We start from the raw sequence: 22,309 nt of genomic DNA, 5'->3' as shown, positions 1-22,309 counted from the left end.
TTATACAACTTTTTTATTATAGATTTGTTTTGTTATCTGTACTGTAACGTTAGAAATACTAATTATAATATATGTGTTATATTAAAAGAATTTATGTTTTTAAGTGATAGCCTCAGTTGCTTTGATATTATTAATTAATTCAAAATAAAGAACGTAAGGCCTATAATCGCATGACCAGTCAGAGAATTTTTAGCTCAGTGATTTTAAAGATTATTATTATCATGATTGAAAAATGTAACACATTTGTAGTAGAAAAAGATTCAATCCAGCAATTTTTATGCAGTATTTACCAGAGGAGTCCTGACTATTATGTATTATCTTAAGTAATACTTCAATTCCTCCAATATGAACAGTGTCGAATCAATATAAAAATATCGAAATAAATAAATGTCAAAGTTAACTATCACATTCGCGACAATACAAAAAATATAACTGTGCCTCTAGGAAATAAGTATTTTATACAATAAATGTCTAGTCGAATAATTGATGAATTACGTAATATTTATGTTAAGTTATTAGGTTATTTAGGTTTAAAAAATAAAAGAATGTTTAAAATCTAATCGATTGTAGTTTTTTTTTTATTTCGTATCGTTACCATTAATTTTATATCTTATATAACTACGTAATCTTAATAATCACTGTCACTTGACGATTCAATTTTTGGAATTCTTTCTACCAACAATTCATTTCCTTCGTTCGTGCTTGGTTCATAATCCGAGTCCGATTCGTCACTAAGTACGTCCGATTCGCTTTCCGATTCTGAACTATTAACATTATATATAGTTAATTCCTCTGTCATATCGTCAATTACATGATCGCTAGATTTATACTGATTTTCTATGTATTCGACTTTCTTACACAAGTCCGTCAATTCATTTATCTCTATTAAATTAACTTTTTCTTTAACAAGTTCGATTGCGTGGTTTGTTTTGTTATCTGTGTTTCTTTCCGCGACATATCCTCCAACGGCATCCAATGCTATGTCTATAGGGTTTAAATCAGGATGAGCTGGGGGTACACGCAAAACAACGTGATTGTGTTTTTTAAACATTTCGTCAACAATATAAGTTTTATTATGATCATCATTCTCGGATATTAATTGATATAACTGTGGTTTTAACATATTATTTGTATAAGGTATTGCTTTGTTTTTTAACCAAGATTGCATTTCTGCTTTTTTCGAATAGGGTGTAGGCGCGGGGTTAAGTAATTTATTGTTGTATGATGTTTTATCTAAAACTATGACTGAGTTATGCTTCAAATTGGGTATTATTTTGGTGATCAACCATTTCTTGTAGTTTGTAAAATTCATTTCCTGGGCCTTTGAGCCTGGTTTAAACATAAATAAGGCGTTAGGTAGAAATCCAGTTGCGGATCCCGCATTGACTATGATAATCGGTTGTCCTCTAGAATTTGATACTTTCAAATCTTTCCTTTTTCCATCAGTATGCCGTTGAGAATATTTAACATATACATTGGATTGTCCCGCGTATACAATTTCTCTTCCTTCGTCTCTGTATTTTTTTAGGTCTCGTAGATATTCAATTCTTTTCAGGCGAATACTATGCTTTTCAATGAGTATCTTAAATTTGCTTTCCGTTTTTTTCCATTTAAATCCTAACTCTTTTATTATTCTGCTCAAGCTACCTGAAGAGCCCTTAAAATGTATGTCTCTTCGGAATTTAATTAGTAATTTGGTTAAAGTAGGCATTTCTTTCTCAGCCACATGAAAGTTATGTATGCAGCGTTTAATGATACCTTTGTCGAAATGATCAATACCGGTAATCGGTTTTGACTTAACCCTTTTCTTCCCTGGGGTACGGAAAACAGATGTATCCGAGTTTTTGCATTCGGATAAAATATTACGGACTGTTCGCACAGACGTGCCTGTAGCGTTAGCAGTTCGATGCTGCACCTGATTAGTGTTCGTAACACCTTCATCTTTTTCTTTTTGCATATACTTGGCTACATTATAAATAATTTGCCTCGCCTGTCGACGTAAAACTTTATTATGTGTCGACATGAAAATGTAAATAAAATAACAATAAACGTTAATTTTACTTTAAATAAAACGCAACTGTCACGACTGTTCTCATCGTATTTTCACGTGGGTACTAAACTCCCTTCCTCCCGCCTCTTCTTACCGCTTACCGCCATATTGATGAACGAAAACAGCTACACGATGCAGCGCGATACGCTGCAACTTCACTACGGTATAGTTACAATGTTTGCATCATAGAATATTTCAAGGTTAAAATACGAGTTAATACACACCGTACAAGTTATCGATCTCATACTTAAAATCGCGTTCGTGTAGAAAGTATTCATTCTTATGTTTTAGTTTATTAAAACATATCTATAATTATTATTGTTATTAAATTAGAGAACTAGATAATAATTAAATACTCGGTATACATACAGAGTTCGCATTAAACTTACAGTAAATTTATATACTACATATATAAATTTAGTAAACTTAACCATAACCCTCGCCGAATCGATAAAGCGGTGGTGTACCCTACTGGTGGTAGGGCTTTGTGCAAGCTCGTCTGGGTAGGTACCACCCACTCATCAGATATTCTACCGCAAAACAGCAATACTTGATATTGTTGTGTTCCGGTTTGAAGGGTGAGTGAGCCAGTGTAATTACAGGCACAAGGGACATAAAATCTTAGTTCCCAAGGTTGGTGGCGCATTGGCTATAAGCGATGGTTGACATTTCTTACAATGCCAATGTCTAAGGGCGTTTGGTGACCACTTACCGCCAGGTGGCCCATATGCTCGTCCACCTTCCTATTCTATACAAAAAAAGCGATTTTTTTTAAAAGAGTTTTATTATATCGCTGTCACGGTCATATTTTAATTATTGTGGCCAATGTCGCATGTAATATTTCTGACATTTCACGATCGTTTTCTGGGGTAAGTTTCTATTTTGTTCTCAAAGAATAGCCCTACCAAACCTACTGTTACAAATGTAACGCGATCGTGATGTGACAGTGTATACAACATTGGCTATAATAACTATAACATTTTGAGGAAACATCAATATAGCGAATTGCGTTAAGTACGTATAAGTGTATGAGCTAACAAAGACACTCTTAGTATGTGACAGCAAAGCCACCACTGATACGTTCACACAGTAAAGTGAAATGACAGCTATCGGAAACTTCCCACCGTTGGGCATTGGCTCTCATCATTAGAAAGTTTTGAGCTTATTTCAGCCGATGGATATTTATATGGAATTTCATCCGACATCTCTGTACTTTTCACAACGATATTTTCCTTCACCGCGCAACAGCGAGTAATTTATACACATAAATTGGAATAAAAGTTTGGACCCGCAATTTTCTAGCCACTGACCCATCTTGGCATCATCTACAAAAACTAGCAACTTCCAAACCCCTACAGCTGCAGAAAAACTCGATGACTTTTTATTGGCCCGGGATTCGAACCTAGGACCCTGGGATCCGCAGCCTTATAAGTTATCTACTAAGCCAATGAGTTATTACAGAATAATTGTTAAAAGGCAAAGTATTGAGCGAAATATGAATGAGAGCAGATGTGCCCATCACCTTTCACTGCCTTACGATCTATCCAAAGCAAACTCTTTCGTATTATTGGAATATTGTATCCTTTGAAATTATATTTTCCTTTAAAATACAGTTCGTATTATAAATTATAATGGTATAGGTAATCTTCAATACATAATATACGGCAACACATTCGGGAACATTTCCCGAATAATATAAATAAAATATTTAATTTAATTTCAAACGAATATCAATCGCAAATTAACATTAAATAATGAAAACGAACCTAACGGATACTCAAATACATTAAAAACAAAAATAAATATAATTAATTAAAAATACAATAGATTAATTAGTTAAGTAAGAATAATGACGAAAACACTTATATCGTAACCTAAACCTATAAGAGCTTCGTATTTCGAAACTATACATAAATCTACACTACACTATATATAAAGTTTTCCTAAAATATAAATGTATATAGGAAATGAGCAATAAATAAAAATATATGTAAGAATGAGCTTACTCGGAAATAAGTTTCAATAAAATTCCTTTCCTATTTCATTTCGTATCTTTATCGCGCAAGTTACCTGATACAATTGCGTTGTTACCCAAAACATCGTTGCTGAGATATTACAGGAATATGAATAAATAAGGTATTGTGTTCAAAGTTCACCCTTTCTCAGAAAAAATAAAAAATGTATCTTTCGAGCAACACTTAACAACTTGTATATTGTACATAAAGATTACTATATTGCAAATTTCTGGGCATATATTTGTTAAATACGTTTGGTGTTAATTATTTTTTATTAGTTATGATTGCGCTGAAGTGGTACTTACCGCCTTGTGATGACTACAATTACGAAGGAATACGTGGGAGCACATCTGTTTTCCGGACACAAAGAGCATAATATCTTAGACCCTGTGTTTGATAGCGCATTGTTGGTGTAAGTAATTTATGTTTCTTACAATGCCTATCTATCTATCTATGGGTAGGCTCGCCAATTACCAGGTGGGTAATGTACGTTTAGTTTCTATATGTATAATCCAGTTATGTTATACATATGTGTCATTAAATGTTGAGTAATAAGTATAATGTGAATAATAAAAAAAATAATGGTTTTCAGGAGAGCTTTTGAGTTTTTGAGGTTTTTTTTCAAGTACCTTCTTAATTTGATTATGATTTATTATATTAATGCTGTACATAATTATACATATACTCCATGGCCTAAAATGTCGAATTGAGTTGTTCATCCTTCTCCTTTAATGAAAAAGATTGCACGTGTGCACGTATGTATAATCATATGTATGAATATATGTTGGCCCTGTCGGTATAGTAGCTAACAACAAAAATTATTTTTTTAGGTCTTTCGTATACTGTGTGTTATCGTTCGGAATTAAAAATGAAAGGCGTATTATAATGATATGCGTTTTACTCAATTGATAGTTCAAATCGTTATGATTTAAAAAAAAATCTTGCAGGACCAATCGTTGTCCTCTTTGTCATTTTCGCGTTTTGTTATTGCTGCTTCAAGGAACCGCTCGAACATGCCCCCGGCCTTGGAACCCTTGGCTTCCAACTGGTTCACCACTCGTTTGATTATTCGTCTGGATCAATCAATGGACATATTTTAGTGTAAGCACGTCGCACTATTCCGGAAGCAGTTGCAATGTCAGCTACTCTTGAAACTCCATCCTTCCCAGGAATGCCTTTAACGATTCGTCCCAGGTGCCATTTTAATGGAGAGAAATTGTCTTCTTTTATGATGACCATTGTATTGGGCTTGAGATTCTTTATATCGTTCCTCCACTTCGTCCGCGTCTGGAGATCAGAGACATATTCTTTAGTCCAGCGAGTCCAAAAATGTTGTCTAATTTTTTTGACCCTCTGATAACGGTCAAGTTTATGTGTAGGCATTTCCATTAGGTTTTCGCACAGGCGCTGTAAGCGGACGGCCAACCAGGAAGTGAGCGGGACTGAGAGGAAGTAGGTCATTGGGATCAGATGACATTGGAGATAGCGAGAGTTTAGGATGGCTTCTATATGCGTTAATACAGTGCTAAACTCTCCGTACGTAAGATGGGCGTTGGCCACAACGCGACGAAGGTGGTATTTACACGATCGTACTCCTGCCTCCCACAATCCTCCAAAATGAGCAGCGTATGGTACAATAAATTTAAATTTTATTTGTTGTTAAGTAGCATACTCAATAATTTCAGTGCTACATCGTTCTAGAAATTTAGCGAAATCATTCATTAGTCCCACGAAATTTCTACCATTGTCAGACATAATTTCAGCGGATTTAGATCTACGTGAAAGAAAACGCTTTAAAGTAAGCATGTAGGCTTTAGTGGTAAGGTCACTAACCAGCTCCAAATGAACAGCGCGCGTGACTAGACAAATAAATATACAAATGTAAGACTTAGTAATTTTAGCGCCTTTACCTTTCCTATTTAAAATGGGCACTGGGCCGGCATAGTCAACACCACAACGATAAAACGGAAAAGTAGGTGTGGTCCTTTCACTGGGTAAATTCCCCTTAAGTGGAGTAAGCGTTTGATCTCTCAGGCGCTTACATGTCACGCAATCGTGAACCACTTTTCTAGCGAGATTTCTGCCCGCAAGTGGCCACCAAGATTCGCGAATGTGAAATAGAAGCACTTACGGTTAAAGACATTTATTTTCTCAAAAGATTTTCATTCAAATCACTTACAGAGAAAATAACAGAACAATAAGAATAATTTTTTTTTAATCGAATAGGCGTACACAGTAAAACAATGAATGTTACAATAACCTAATAATATTATAATAATATCGGTACAGTGCAAGTAAGTACGAGTAGTTTGTGATGTAAATGAGGGTAGTCCAGTAAAAAGAAAACATAAAAAATGAATAAATATAGTGCGTATACAAAGCAATGACAAGTAAGGGAGGTGACACATTAGACTCACCTGATGTTTTTAGATTTTATATTTTTAAATTTTAGTGTGAGATTGTTCATTATATAGACAAGCAATGCACAATATATATTGTGTGTATTTATTTACGATAATGTATATAAATATACATATATATATAAATCAACTAATTTAATATTAAATGATTATTGTTACTCCCAAGTACATTATTACATGCTACAATACATTATTACATGCTGCGCCCCAGCGCAGCATGTTATAATGTGTTGTGTGCATGGAAAAGAAGAAGAGTAAAGTGATGTTTGCCTGAAAGTAGCATTGGATGTTTTTTATTATAATCAAACTCTGGAGAATATTCTAGTCTACCACCGACTCGTAGTATTTTATCATCATCAATAAATAAACTTAACTTACTTAATTGATGCTTACTCTTTAGTGCGTTATTGTTGACTATTGACTTGTACTCGACTGGAAAAGATTCTAGTTGAGACAGCCTAGTCAACAATTTGTCGGCTTCTTTCAGCTCATTGACGGTAAGAATACCCGTTCGCCTTTTTAGTTTATTGCACGTATTATGTAAAAACCTTAAAGATACATATAACCTATATAACATAGTAATAAATAACATAGTAACCTTACTGTAACCTTATTATCATTAGCGTTTATATTGCGAATGTAAATGAACGCACCATACGCTGTTTGCGAGGCATCGGTAAATATGTGGTGTGGTTTACTGGTGGTAGAGCTTTGTGCAAGCTCGTCTGGGTAGGTACCACCCACTCATCAGATATTCTACCGCAAAACAGCAATACTTGATATTGTTGTGTTTCGGTTTGAAGGGTGAGTGAGCCAGTGTAATTACAGGCACAAGGGACATAAAATCTTAGTTCCCAAGGTTGGTGGCGCATTGGATATGTAAGCGATGGTTGACATTTCTTACAATGCTAATGTCTAAGAGCGTTGGTGACCACTTACCATCAGGTGGCCCATATGCTCGTCCGCCTTCCTATTCTATAAAAAAAAAAAAAAAAAAATGTGCATCTCTGTATATGTAATATTACTACTCAAAACACAGCGAGGTACTCGAATTGTTTTTAATAACGGCAGAGACGTAAGAAACCGATTCCATTGATGTGCGATAACGCTAGGTACGGTGTCGTCCCACTCTAATTTCAATAACCACAGCTGTTGTAATAACATTTTTGCTGATAAAATAAATGGACTTAAAATACCTAACGGGTTGAAAATTTGTGATGCGTGTGATAAAATTATGCGCTTAGTGATAGGTGAGTTACTATCAAATTCATAGTCTGTATTAAAACAAAATTCATCGCTGCCATTAAGCCATCCGATTCCTAAAGTTTTGTGACTGCTATTATCGCTAAGCGTTAGTTGTTTACAAGTGTGCGGCGATGCACTCGCAGGTGTTTTTATCGTAGGTCCGGATGACTCATCGCGCATAAAATTGAATGTCTATTTATGAAGAGGGAAACAGCCCGATTGTAGTGTCGTAGTTATTTCTTCGCATTGTTTAATTAAATGTAGTTTATCGTCGGAGCCCGTGATCATGTCGTCAACATAAAAATCTTCGTTTATTATTCTACGAACTTCGGTGTTCGTAGAATCGATTGCTAATTGTTTTAAGCGATAAATATTAAGCAGCTGCGTGGGTTCGCCTCGCCAAAGAATCAACTGGAGATTACGCTGCTCATTATCTACTAGGCATTGTCGATACATTTTCTCGATTTCTGCACATACATCATATTTATGACATCTGAAGCGTAAAAGGATTGAAATTAAATCTAGAAAATGAAAAGAAATGAATAGGCGGACCTACCAGTTGTATGTCATTATAGCTAGGTTGTACGGAAAGCTAGCGGTCCCGATGGAATACCAGCCATAGTGCTGAAGAAGTGCGCAGCGGAGCTGTCTCCTGTGTTAACGCGCCTGTTCTAACTTTCTCTCTCTTCGGGAAGTGTGCCGGAGGCTTGGAGAAGAGCTAATGTGCAAGCGGTTCCCAAAAAAGGGGATCGGTCTGACCCGGCAAATTATCGGCCAATAGCTATCACCTCAGTACTTTGTAGGGTGATGGAACGGATTTTAAACAACCAACTGATCCATTACCTAGAAGATCACTCTTTAATTAATGATTGTCAATACGGGTTTCGACCAAAACGGTCCACAGGTGATCTTCTAGCGTACGTAACGCACCTCTGGGGTGAAGCTATCGACAAGCATGGAGAATCGTTGGTTGTCAGCCTCGATATCTCCAAGGCTTTCGACAGGGTCTGGCACAGAAGTCTTCTCTCCAAGCTGCCGGCATATGGTCTGCCTGCTCAGCTATGCACCTGGATTGCCAGCTTCCTACACAAGCGTAGCCTTCGTGTTTTAGTTGATGGTTGCGCTTCACAATTCTATGTAGTGAATGCTGGGGTCCCCCAGGGATCTGTGCTATCTCCCACACTCTTTCTTTTGCATATCAATGATATGCTCTCTCTTGGGAACATACATTGCTATGCAGACGATAGTACAGTGCATGGTGGATACCACGGACGCGCAGTGGCTGGGCGAGCGGAAATTGAGGAGAGGCGGAAGAATCTTGTCATTGAACTCGATAGGACGTTAGAGCTCATCGCCAAATGGGGCTCTGATAATCTTGTTGAGTTTAATGCCAAGAAAACTCAGGTATGCGCTCTCACGGCGAAAAAGTCAACATTTTCCCCTCTTCCCTCCCTCTGTGGTACTCCGCTGGTGATGCAAAGCAAAATCGCCATGCTGGGGATTGACGTTCGCTGCGACCTTAGTCCAAGGGATTACATCGAGGCTGTTATAAAAACAGCTTCACGGAAACTCGGAGTTCTGAACAAGGTGCGGCGCTTTTTCACGCCACAACAACTGTGCCTGCTGTACAAAACACAGGTACGGTCTTGCGTGGAATATTGCTCGCACCTTTGGGATGGCTCCGCTAAGTACCTACTTGAGGCCTTGGACCGGTTGCAGCGACGTGCCGTACGCATTATTGGCGACGTAAAGGTCACAAACACCCTTGAACCTTTACAATTGCGTCGTGAGATAGCAGCACTGAGTGCTTTCTATCGACTGTATCACGGCGAGTGCTCTGAGGAATTATTCTCTCTCATTCCTGCTTCCCCCTTCCTACTTAAGTCCACGCGAGCTGGTTCTCGATGTCACCGCCTAACTGTGACATCAATTCCATCGCGAACAAAGAAATTTGGCAACTCCTTTCTTTGTCGCACTTCCAAAAAATGGAATTCCTTACCAGCTCACGTGTTCCCCTCCTCTTACAATCCGGGTTCCTTCAAACGAGGCGTGAAGAGGCATCTTGCGGGCCGGCAAGGCGAAGGCGGCTAGTGCAGAACGTTTTTCCCGTCTGTACTGGCCGTCGTCGCGTTTGGACTCTACTACCACTTACCAACAGGTGGAGTAGAGTCATTTGCCCTCCCGGAGAATATAAAAAAAAAAAAAAAGCTAAGACCTGTGCTGGTAACGGCGCTGGCGTCGAACACTACCCGAAGACGTGTCGTATCGCTTTCGCGAAGTACGCCTTTGTGCGGTACGAAATAGTGCGAAGTGCCGTAGGTTACAGTGCGCGTCATATGACCTAAGCTTTCGTATTCGTGTAAGAAGTCAGCGTATAATTTTTTATAAACGGGCTCGCGTTGTAACCTCTTTTCTAATAATATGAAGCGTCGTTTAGCCTGGGTAAATGATTCACCTAATACTTCGGGTGATGCCTTTAACGGTATCTTGACAATGAAACGCCCCTCGTCATTGCGCGTCGTAGTACGAGAGAACAAATCTTCGCAAGCACGTTCAGCATCTGTGCGCGTATCCCGATTCCTAGGCAGCTCTTCGACTTCCCAGAATTGGCGTAGTTGTATATCTATCGATTGGGAAAAATTACACTGAATAATACTATCATTTAGCTTATTTAATAGGATAGACCCGGATATTATCCAGCCTAAATGCGTATTTTGTAAATATGGTCCGTTAGGTAGCCTTATATTTCCTTTGTTTAATAATTCCCAAAATTTATCTGCGCCTATCAAAATATAAATTTTTCGAGAATCAAGAAAATGTGGGTCGGCCTGCTTTATATTATGTGGAATACAAAACTTAGCACGTTCATAATGTACAGCGGGCAACGTAGAAGAAATCTGTGGTAATACGAAACATTGAAGTTTATTCGTGTAAGGATTAATTCGCGATTTTATAATAATATCGCATGATTTATAACATTGCGTTACTGAATTACTTACATCCCTAATTTCGTGAACGGAATGTAATGTATTAACCCCTAATAATTTGCAAAAAGACGCGCTTATAAAACTTCGTTCACTACCATTATCAAGCAAAGCATTCGCACGTATATAAACATTTTGTCGACTTCGTACTTCGATTAACGCAGTGGACAATAAAACCGGTCGCAAAGAATGTTGTGTGCGTCTATTAGATAAGTGTGCATCATTTGTATTGCTACTTGAGTGTAGACTTAGTTGCTGGCTTACGAATGACGAGTGAAGAGTTATGGAACTGTTAGCTATGTTCTTTGAGTCGTTTTGGGGCGCTTGCGGACAAATAATCGAGTTGTGCTTCTTTGTACAAAATATCTACATCCTCCATATTTACATAAATCGATTGTGTGATTAGCATAACGAAAACAATTTTCACATAGGTTGTTATTGCGAATAAGTTTTAGTTTAGATTCTAAATTGTTAAATTAAATTTAATTTAAAGTTAATGAACTTTTCACAAGCGTAGTCGGTGGTCAAGATTGCATATAATACATTTTTTGGTCGCGTAGTGACGGTGATCGTGCGGTTTACTGGTAGAACATTGCATTTGTGTGATGTTGTGATTGTTTTTGTTTGTTTTTTTCAAACAATTCTACCTTCTCATCACCAAGACCTAACTAAGGATATCTATCACGCGTTGCCATTGTGGAGGATTGTAAAATGAGGAGTACTTACTGTTTTTGGCAGAACACACCACGTCGACAAGCGTCTGCCACGGTCTCGTTCTAAGCGCGGTATACCAAGGTTCTTAGTGGATAGCTGAAATTATATACGACACCATATAAAACAAAAGAAGCAAGGGTTGGATAGTTAGCGGATGGGTTGACCGCACCGAAATGCGCGTGTAGCCTGTCTTCCACATCCAGCAGCTCCTGTACCTCTTCTAGCTTCAGCGGTCAATATTCGCAATATATTCGATTCAATATGTTCAATTCAGGTTGCGTGGTTTCTTAATTTGGCGTCGAAGGACCAAAAATGTTAACGTTCGGAATTAAAAATGAAAGGCGTATTATAATTATATGTATTTTACTCGATTGATAGTTCAAGTCGTTATGATTTAAAAAAATTCTTACAGGACCAATCGTTATCCTCTTTGTCATTATCGCGTTTTGTTATTGCTGCTTGCGTACAAGTAACCGCTCGAACACTGTGCATACCTTAATCGAGATAAATAAGTCGAGATGGCCTAGTGGTTAGAAAGCTTGAATCTTAATCTATGATCGTGGGTTATAACCCGAGCAAGCACAACTGAATTTTCATGTGCTTAATTTGTATTTATAATTCATCTCGTGCTTGACGGTGAAGGAAAACATCGTGAGGAAACCTGCATGTGTCTGATTTCATTGAAATTCTGCCACATGTTTATTGTACCAACCCGCATTGGAGCAGCGTGGTGGAATAAGCTCCAAACCTTCTCCCAACAGTGGGATATTAACAGGCTGTTACTGTTACTGTTACTGTATCATCTCACACTGGTCGTGTCAAATTGCCGTCTTATCGGGATACAAGAATGAGGAAGTAGATATTCCAACACCGTTTTCGCACTCAATTATGCATTATATGTCTTATTAAGTTCTTCGAGATTATACGCCGGGACGTAAATTCCGCAAGTATGACATTATTTATTGATATTTGCGTGTTGCGTGTGTCTTTTTGTAAGTGTGCGCTTGTTAATTGCGTGTGCGTGTTGGATGATAAAGTAATAAATGGAGTATCATTCTTCATACTATTTTATTGCAGTTAAACCTACCACTGTTATATTATATTTAGATTTTAAGCGATTTTTTTTTTTATCAGACGTTTCAATAGTGTAGGATCTATCCTCACGAGCGGAAGCCATCTTTGAATTCAAAAAGGTATTATTATAAGGTATGTGAAACTATGTAGCAGGTATATAAAAATTAATAAAAATTGTTTTATCCATTTTTTCTGTGTTGATTAATGACCTTATAACGAATAGTATAAATGCAAAGGTTTAGTTGTTTAAATGTTTGTTTGGTGAAAATTTTGATTATATCATGTTATAGGAAATAGGGATTTTTTGTTACCCAATAGTGGATTTGCCTGTAAGAGACCCGTCAGATCCTTCGAAACTTGGAAACCAAAAAGCCCGTGTAAATAAAGCAAGTAAGACACCATAATTAAAGATTTTCGTTATTTACTTTTTTCGTAGACAAAATAACTTATTGTACTACTTTAAAGTAGTTCATTATAACTTTATACAACCGACTTCCCCAGTTTAATTTCTATTGCGCTGTCAATAGGTTTTAGGATATTAAAGTCTGTGAATGTACCATTGCTGGGCAAAGGATCTCCTTTTAAGAAGAAGTTTTCGAGCGTATCAATGGTAGGTTCGTAGATATAGATTTGATCATGAAGATCAAATACGAGGAAGTAATTCAGTGGTTCTTGCTTGGCTTTGAACCCGCAGTCTTAGGTAAAAATCTACGCGATCTAACCACTGTGTTTTCTCGGCTCATACGGTGCGTATAATTAACCTTTTCCTGTTCCACAAACCGTTTTCACCAGAAAAATTTAATAGGGCCCATTCAAATGTAAAATGACATTCTTTTCCTTCCTCTATGTTAATTTTATGGCAAAGCTTTGCTCGTTATCACAGCCCATAAATTTGAGTAATAATTATTTTCCTGAATATTTCCTTTTACTTTATTTAAAAATCGATTCTTTAATGTGTTCAGTAATTTATTAGCTAAACGCTTGATATCATGAAATACTTCTTAATATAGTATATAAGTTTTGTGTATTATCATTATGTACAATGAAAAAGTTTTTTAGTAAATTTAATATTTCGTTCGTACGTAAAACGAAAGAATGCAAATAAAATTTATATTATTCAACTGATTTTAGTACAAGTCCAATAAATATCGGCAAAAGAATATTCCAAAATGTATATAAATGCATTTTTATAAATAAAAAGCTAAAAGAAACTTGGCTTAGAAATTGAACCAATATTCTGTCACTCTCATAATTCGATAGAACGACAATTGGACAATGGATCAATGGATCAATTTCATGTCCAATGGCTTTACTTTTTAAATCAAGGTCATCTGCCATTACCAGACTGTCATGTATGTTACTACGAAATTGTTTATGGTAAAAAAAAAACCAACAACGCCATCGTGAATCGCTAATACACTAACGAGACAATTCAATAATAATATACATACTTCAAACCATATTAGTCTAAATACAACTACGAATTTAAGACGCGGAAATGCGACTGAACGAGGAATGCTTTATGATCCTACCATCCTTGTCACCATTCCACGCATTAATTTAAACAAGTCCACGTTCTTTGATTTGTACTGTCGATATTTTTAATTTTTATTAATGTACACATAAGTACTCGATGTAAGTAATAGGTAAGTATTACTAAATACAGACAAAATATATTTTGTTTTACATTCTCAAAAATTTCGGTGTCTGTCGTCGGGCTTAACGACAAAGGAAATTCTGCGTCATCTCGATTTTATTATACCCATAAATTTCACTAACAATGATATTAACAAAACGTTTATTATAAGGCGGTAGATAGACAATCTGTCCTTCCACGGTAATAAATGCCAGACAGATCGAATACCCATACTAATCCGTAGATAATGAATATTGAAATATCTCGTGGGATATCGAGTTCGTACGAGTTTTTTTAATTAGAAATTATGATAGGATTCATATTCATTCATTCAACTACAATTAGTTAACGTAATGTATTATAAGACCACTTGATACTTTTAGATTTATACGAGTATACTTAATGATTATATTAGATTAGTATTTTCTGGTGGTAGGGCTTTGTGCAAGCTCGTCTGGGTAGGTACCACCCACTCATCAGATATTCTACCGCAAAACAGCAATACTTGATATTGTTGTGTTCCGGTTTGAAGGGTGAGTGAGCCAGTGTAATTACAGGCACAAGGGACATAACATCTTAGTTCCCAAGGTTGGTGGCGCATTGGATATGTAAGCGATGGTTGACATTTCTTACAATGCCAATGTCTAAGAGCGTTGGTGACCACTTACCATCAGGTGGCCCATATGCTCGTCCGCCTTCCTTTTCTATAAAAAAAAAAAAAAAAAATGATCTTATGATCTCTCGTAATCCTTCAGAACTTCTATAAATCTATGCCACTTATCACTAAGTGGCATAGATATTGATGAAACAGTATAACTAATAAAAATTGATTGAACTGTTTTAATCTACTCATTGGATGTCGTTAGAGATATGTCGTTAGAGCTTAAGTTATATCAAATAATATATCTAAAAAATGGAGCGTACAAAAAGCATAAGGTTTAGAAAAGATACAGAATATATAAGCTTACTCATGATTGAAATACATATATATATACCATCATTAAGTATGTTAATACTAATTGTAGATAAGATTCCGCTGTCTTTATATATTATATACAATATATATATATATATATATATATATATATATATATATATATATATATATATATATATATATATGCTAATGATGGGTTTTGTGCAAGCCCGTCTTCACATATTCTACTGACAAACATCAATACCTAGTTATGTTCTGGTTTGATAGTAACCACGTATCATTAGGTGGCTCGTTTGCCATTCTCTCTTCCTATTTTAAATAAAATAAATACAAAGAAAATAGCACGGAACCCATATCACGCGAGTCCGGCTCGCATAGGACCAGTTTTCTTTGTTGCCAGCGTCGGTTCCCATACGGATATAATTCGATCATGTCATTACACTAGATTCTATCTTTATTGTGTTTCTGACAATACAATAAGTAAACTGTCCAGTTTGATATTACATCTGATAATAATCATTATTTCTGTACAAGAATATAGAAAGAAAAAGCCGAGATGGCCTAGTGGTTAGAAAGCGTCAATCTTAACCGATGATCGTGGGTTCAAACCGGGCAAGCACTATTGAATTTTCATGAGCTTAATTTGTGTTTAATATAACTCGTGCTTAACGGCGAATGAAAACATAAGGTGGAATAAGCTTCAAACCTTCTACTCAAGAGGAAGAGGAGGCCTTAGCCCAGCAGTGGGACATTAAAAGGCTGTTACTTTATATAAGAATAGCTATAATGTTACGGCTGAAATGAATATATCTAAGTCTTAAATTAAACTTAGATATGTACCAATCGAAAGGTTGATCTTCTATATACGTTTCAATAACGAATATAACCTGTCAACCTCCATTACAAAATACATCTGCAAATTCTATAGGTTTATTATTAATTACACAAGCAATTGAACTTATGAAGTGAGCATGGATCGAAAATATGGTAACAGAGAACAGAGAAATATGCTCAAAACTGTATGTCTGTATCAAACAAAATGCTTAAAAAAAGTTCCTAATTAATTATCCCGTTATATTAGGTTTTGTCTCTATAAACTATACCATTAGGAGAATCAATAAAAGTAAAGATTAAAGGACATTCCGTGTTTTTTTCAATCGAGATAATTTTATTTTTATGTGTTTTCAAACAAACCCAACCCTTGAAAATATAATAATAATATCCTGGGACATTTTTCACACACGGCCATCTGATCCCAAATTAAGCTTGTACAAAGCTTGTGCTATGGAAACCAGACAACTGATATACTACATATACTACTTTTCTTTTTGTAAATACATACTTATATAGATAATTACACCCAGACTCAGGACAAACAGATATGTTCATGCACACAAATGTCTGTCCTGGGTGGGAATCGAACCCACAACCTTCGGCGTGAAAGGCAAGTGTTCTACCAACCACGCCAACCGGCTCGTCATAATGCATACGAATTCTTATCCGTTTACAAAACTCTGTAGGCTACACAGAGTAGTTAGTAGTAGTAGTAGCACAGAGAGTTGTGTAAGACCAAACTCGAAACTCACCGCAAAAACGAAATGTCAGTGAGTCTGGCATTGATCATAATAATCATAACATTTCAAGATTACACGCATCAAAATAGTATATCACTTATTGTCAACATTTCACGGATGAGTAATGAAGTGATTTTTTACTGAATAGTGCTGTTGAACTGAATTCCACGCAAAATCAAATAAAAGATTAGCAATTTTGCTCTTAATAACATAAGCTTTATATTATTTGTTAGATAACAATTTCCAAGTCAATTTGTCAAGAAAAGTTTTAAAGGTTAGTTAAAACAGTATCTCGATACCCAAGTCGCACGCAAACAAAGTCTTAGCCAGACAGCTCATAAATTATAATATTCTTTTACCTTTTAAACGTAAAAAGAAGTAAGTCCCTGATTTAAATGATGTCTTAAGCTGTAACGGCTTTGTGACCTTATAAACTTTTCAAATAAATTATTCATTACTAAATTGTAAAAAAACGACAATATAATAAAGAGTTATCGTATATGTACTAATATTATAAACGCGAAAGTCTGTCTGTCTACGCTTTAGTGGCTAAACAACTGAACCAATTTTGATAAAAATTAGTATAAAGTTTGAAACCCAAGAAACGATATAGGCTACGTTTTAAATGAGGGCGAAGCCGTGGGCGAAAACTTGTTTTTTATAAATATAAAATGATTTGTTACAAGTTAGATGTATTATATTTTTGCTTTCATTACGGCTATTTTTTTTCGGACATATGTAACAATAACCGCTTGGTAAATGTATTCAAATGATTTTAGTGTATAACGCAAGACTTAAAAGAACTACCTTAAGCCGACAAAATGTGACAAAATTTAAAGAACAATTAAAATGGATCTAAGAAATTGTTAAAAATGTAATGCGCTGCTGCCTCTAAATATAAACATACATAAAACTCCTAAATTCTATCACAACTATAGAAATGATGCCAACTCTATTTCGTCCCTCTCATAATCCAATGGGACGGCAAATTCTATATGACCGGAAGAGTTTAGGCGCAGGACAGAAGGCCTTACGTGTTTTCCGAGGCACGGTGGTGTAATTCTTCCAACTTCCAAACTCCGTGATGCTACTGAAAATTTTTCGACAGAAAAACCCAATAACTTTTTTTTGGCCCAACCTGGGGTTTACAACCAAGGATCTAGTAGCATATATATAGCCACTACATTTTATATATCTAAAATGAAAAACAATAAAATATTACTTGTGATATGTGCTATAATACAATAACCCGTTTGAACCAGTCGCTAGTAATAAAAGCATTAATAATGCTTCATATTTCACAAGTCGCTGAGATATTGCTCGAAACAAGCGCTTTGCAAATAAACCAAATAATTCAACAGCGCTTTAAGCTATATATAGCAAATGTGGAGAAATGTGAAACATGTTTTAGTAATTATATCTAGACGGGAATTATTTGTTATGTACATATGTTATAGTGCCTGAGATCGGAGCCCTTGGTCTGACCTGGATCGGCATGTAGATGGTGAGCTTGTAATAACTATGGTTGTTTGATATGTAAGAAATTACGAAGTACCCACATTTTTATGTATAAAATAAAGAGTGTAAAAAAGGGTCCCAAACGTATTTCGAGTATTTGTCCTTACGCTGCCCGAAGGCAACTTAGTCGTGACATTCATAAGGTGTAATAGCGATTTAATTAAGGGCTAATAATTGTGAGAGAAAACCGTGTTATAATTGTATTGTGATTTAATAAAGTATGAATTATGTGTGAAATAATTTAAAAATAAAACTGTGTGTCAGAAAATTGGTGTTTTGAAATTATAATCGCCACCCTCGGAAGAAATTATTTTACAAATATAAAAGTTAGAGTATCTAATAAAATAACAATTTACTAAACATTTTACATCAAAATTTTCCTAATAATGCTACAACCTGCTAATAATGTAAAGAGACACTAGTAAGTGTTTTTTGTTTTTCCGTATTCACGTTGTTTATACAGCTTTTGTCAATGTAGTTGGAGAGCAAAACAGCTAAAGGGAAAGCTATCAAAAGTGTAACATATACATTGATACTCAAACTAGAAGTAATAGCCTGTAAATATCCCATTGCTGGGTTAAGGCCTTTCATTTTGAGAAAATTTGAGCTTACTCTATCATGCTAGTCCGATTACGGTTGGTGGGAACATGTGGCAGATTTTCACAGGCCACATATAGGTTTCAGGATGTTTTTACCGCCGGGCACGAGATGAATTATAAATACAAATTAAGCAAATGAAAATTCAGAGGTGCTTGCCCGGGCTTAAACCCACGGTCGTTTCGGTGAAGGAAAACATCGTGAGGAAGCATGTGTCTAATTTCATCGAAATTCTGCCACATGTGTATTCCACCAACCCGCATTGGAGCAGCGTGGTGGAATAAGCTCCAAACCTTCTACTCAAAAAAGGAGAGGAGGCCTTTGCCCAGCAGTGGGGCATTTACAGGCTGTTACTGTTACAAAGAAGATAACAATTAGATTTCATTAATAAAATAAAAATATTTTTGACAGCCATGTATGTTACAGTCACTGTGACACCTAGTGTCACGATCTAGTATTTTGTCACATGTTTGTGTCACGGGTACACTTATGTCGCAGTCACTTTGACATCCAGTATCACATGTATGCGCACGGATATACTTATGTCACAGTCACTTTGACACCCAGTGTCACATGTATGTGTCACGGATATACTTATGTCGCAGTCACTTTGACACCCAGTGTCACATGTATGTGTCACGGATATACTTATGTCGCAGTCACTTTGACACCCAGTGTCACATGTATTTGTCACGGATATACTTATGTCGCAGTCACTTTGAAACCCAGTGTCACATGTCTGTGTCACGGATATGCTTATGTCACAGTCACTTTGACACCCAGTGTCACATGTATGTGTCACGGATATACTTATGTCACAGTCACTTTGACACCCAGTGTCACATGTATGTGTCACGGATATACTTATGTCGCAGTCACTTTGACACCCAGTGTCACATGTATGTGTCACGGATATACTTATGTCACTGTCACTTTGACACCCAGTGTCACATGTATGTGTTACGGACTGACTGCCTCGTTGGTCTAATGGCTTGATGTAAGGCCGCAGACCTGGAGGTCCTGGGTTCAATTCCCAGGTCGGGCCAGTAAAAAGTTATTGGGTTTTTCTGTCAGAAAATTCTCAGTAGCAGCCTGGAGTCCGAAAGTTGGAAGTGTTTACTCTCCCGTGCCTCGGAAAGCACGTAAAGCCGTTGGTTCTGCGCCTGAACTCTTTCCGGTCGTGTCGGTTTGCCGTTCCATCGGATTATGAGAGTTTGAATAGAGAGTGCACCTGTGTTTGCGCACACACTTGTGCACTATAATATCTCCTGCGCAGTTAGTTAATCTCTCTCGAGATTGGCCGCCGTGGCCGAAATTGGTCTGGAGGACATTATTTATGTGTCACGGATATACTTACGTCGCAGTCACTTTGACACTCAGTGTCATGATGTAGTATTTTATCACATGTATATGTCATGGGTACAAGTAGAGAACGGCGGCGAAGAGGAATGCCTTTATGAGATAGTATCACGCCGCCTACCGTCACGGCACGCGATATGATCTTATTAAGGCGCTTCACAGGTGTTTCACATCAGAAATATCCAGAAAAACTTTAAAGTTCACTCGTAGCAAGTCTGTATTGGGAGCTAAATGAAAGATATAAGCAATACATTATTCATACATATATATTACAACGAGAAAAGCGCCTGAATATTTCTAACACTATACAGAAAATTTAGTACAAAAAGTCGGTCAGTTTCCAGTACTAAAAACTTACGTTAATTTCAACTGGGTTCAACTAAAATTTAAACTTTAATTATATTTGGATATATTGAATTTAGGTTAAAGTCTTTGGATTCTAAATACTTTATGATTTTCATTTATTTTTTGTATATTTGGCTCAACTTTTTACTGTAACTCCGAAACATTTCATGATGAAATTCCATGATAGTCAATTAGAGTTGTATTTGTTTGTGCTAACGAGAAAGTCACTAGTTTGCGCTAGTTTGTATAGCATGCATAATTTGTACGGGCTACATTGCTCATAGCTTCCTTTGCGTTTTGTTTCTTGACTTAACACAGGAATCGTTTTCGTTTCTCGGGATAAAGTCATATCTCATCACTCATCAGATATTCTACCGCAAAATATTACTACTTGGTATTGTTGTGTTCCGGTTTGAAAGGTGAGTGAGCCAGTGTAATTACAGGCACAAGGGACATAACATCTTAGTTCCCAAGGTTGGTGGCGCATTGGTGATGTAAGCGATAGTTAACATCTCTTACAATGCCAATGTCTATGGGCGTTGGTGACCACTTACCATCAGGTGGCCCATATGCTCGTCCGCCTTCCTATTCTATAAAGAAAAAATTGTAAGTTTTATTTATATTTTGCACTTTCTCACAGAAAATCTAGTTAAAATTCTACAGAAAAAATAGTTTGTCGATACTTTAATAATACGTGAATACTAAATTTTCGCGTCAGAAGCGGTTCATATAAGCATTACATCATTTATGATGTTCTAAAATTCGATCTTAAAATTTGACTTTATTGAGCCCAAGAGCCAAGATTAACTAATAATATCCTAAGACATTATTTACACACGGATATCTGACCCCAGTCTAAGCAGAGTTTGTGGAGGAAACCAGACAACTGATATACTACATATATTACTTATCTTTTGTAAATACATACTTATATAGATAACTACACCCGGACTCAGGACAAACAGACATGTTCATACACACAAATGTCTGTCCTGGGTGGGAATCGAACCCACAAACTTCAGCGTGAAAGGTAAGTATCTACCAACCACGTCAACCGGCCCGTCAAACTAACTAAAACCTAAGTTTTCTAATACATAAAGACCAATACAAAGAAAAAATAGATGTATTGTCCTACATAAAACAATAAACGAATGATGACATAGTCTTAAAGCAAACAATACAGTAATTCAACGACAAATAGTCCATCTAATTCCGCCTGCTTTCTCATTGTGTATTGATATTAATGAAGTCCACAAAGCGACACATAAACTCGAGGCACTGATATAGGATAGGCAATACCTGTAATCCGTGCCTGGCAGGCTGGAACTGGGTCATCGGACAAAGAGTACACAAACGTAACAATTTATTGACACTTTTTTCAGTAATGTTATTTGAAATTGTCATGATACTTCTTTTATATACGAGCTGTATTAACTGTAAGTCCCTCTGGGCTGACTCTTCTCCTTTTTTGAGTAAAAAGTTTGCAGCTTGCTACTCCACGCTGTCTCACGGTTTGGTGGACATATATGTGGAAGATTTTTATTCCACACATGAAGGTTTGATCGCAATGTGTTTGTTTAGTCCCGAAGTAATCGGAGGAGTCAACTGATGAACGAAATAAATATTTCACTGTTCACGAAACTTAAATAAAATTGATCAAACATTGTCATAACGCATACGTACTATTTACAAAAAACTTAGACAGCGTGATTCAGAAATTTCAAAAAATTAATCAACGCCATCTAGTAACAAACACTAAGAAACATGTTTTTTTTTTTTTTTATAGAATAGGAAGGCGGACGAGCATATGGGCCACCTGATGGTAAGTGGTCACCAACGCT

At 36.4% G+C, this 22,309-nt stretch overlaps 1 protein-coding gene and 1 pseudogene across 1 annotated transcript; both read right to left on the bottom strand.

Annotated features, from left to right (window-relative positions):
* Positions 1-560: 560 nt before the first annotated feature.
* On the bottom strand, positions 561-2,092 carry LOC126778193 (uncharacterized). Its single transcript, XM_050501656.1, has one exon. The coding sequence runs from the start codon at positions 2,021-2,023 to the stop codon at positions 629-631; it is 1,395 nt and encodes a 464-aa protein (XP_050357613.1). The 5' UTR covers positions 2,024-2,092; the 3' UTR covers positions 561-628.
* Positions 2,093-5,065: 2,973 nt separating this feature from the next.
* Positions 5,066-11,920, bottom strand: LOC126778066 (uncharacterized; annotated as a pseudogene).
* Between the last annotated feature and the right edge of the window lie 10,389 nt (positions 11,921-22,309).

Source organism: Nymphalis io, chromosome 25 (assembly GCF_905147045.1).
Source record: "Nymphalis io chromosome 25, ilAglIoxx1.1, whole genome shotgun sequence".
NCBI lineage: Eukaryota > Metazoa > Arthropoda > Insecta > Lepidoptera > Nymphalidae > Nymphalis > Nymphalis io.
The sequence above is the reverse complement of the archived record's forward strand: the minus strand, read 5'-3'. Positions and strand labels throughout refer to the sequence as shown.

Bases quoted from the DNA above. Each gene is read 5' to 3' on its own strand.
- LOC126778193 (XM_050501656.1), bottom strand. From the start codon at position 2,023: ATGTCGACACATAATAAAGTTTTACGTCGACAGGCGAGGCAAATTATT.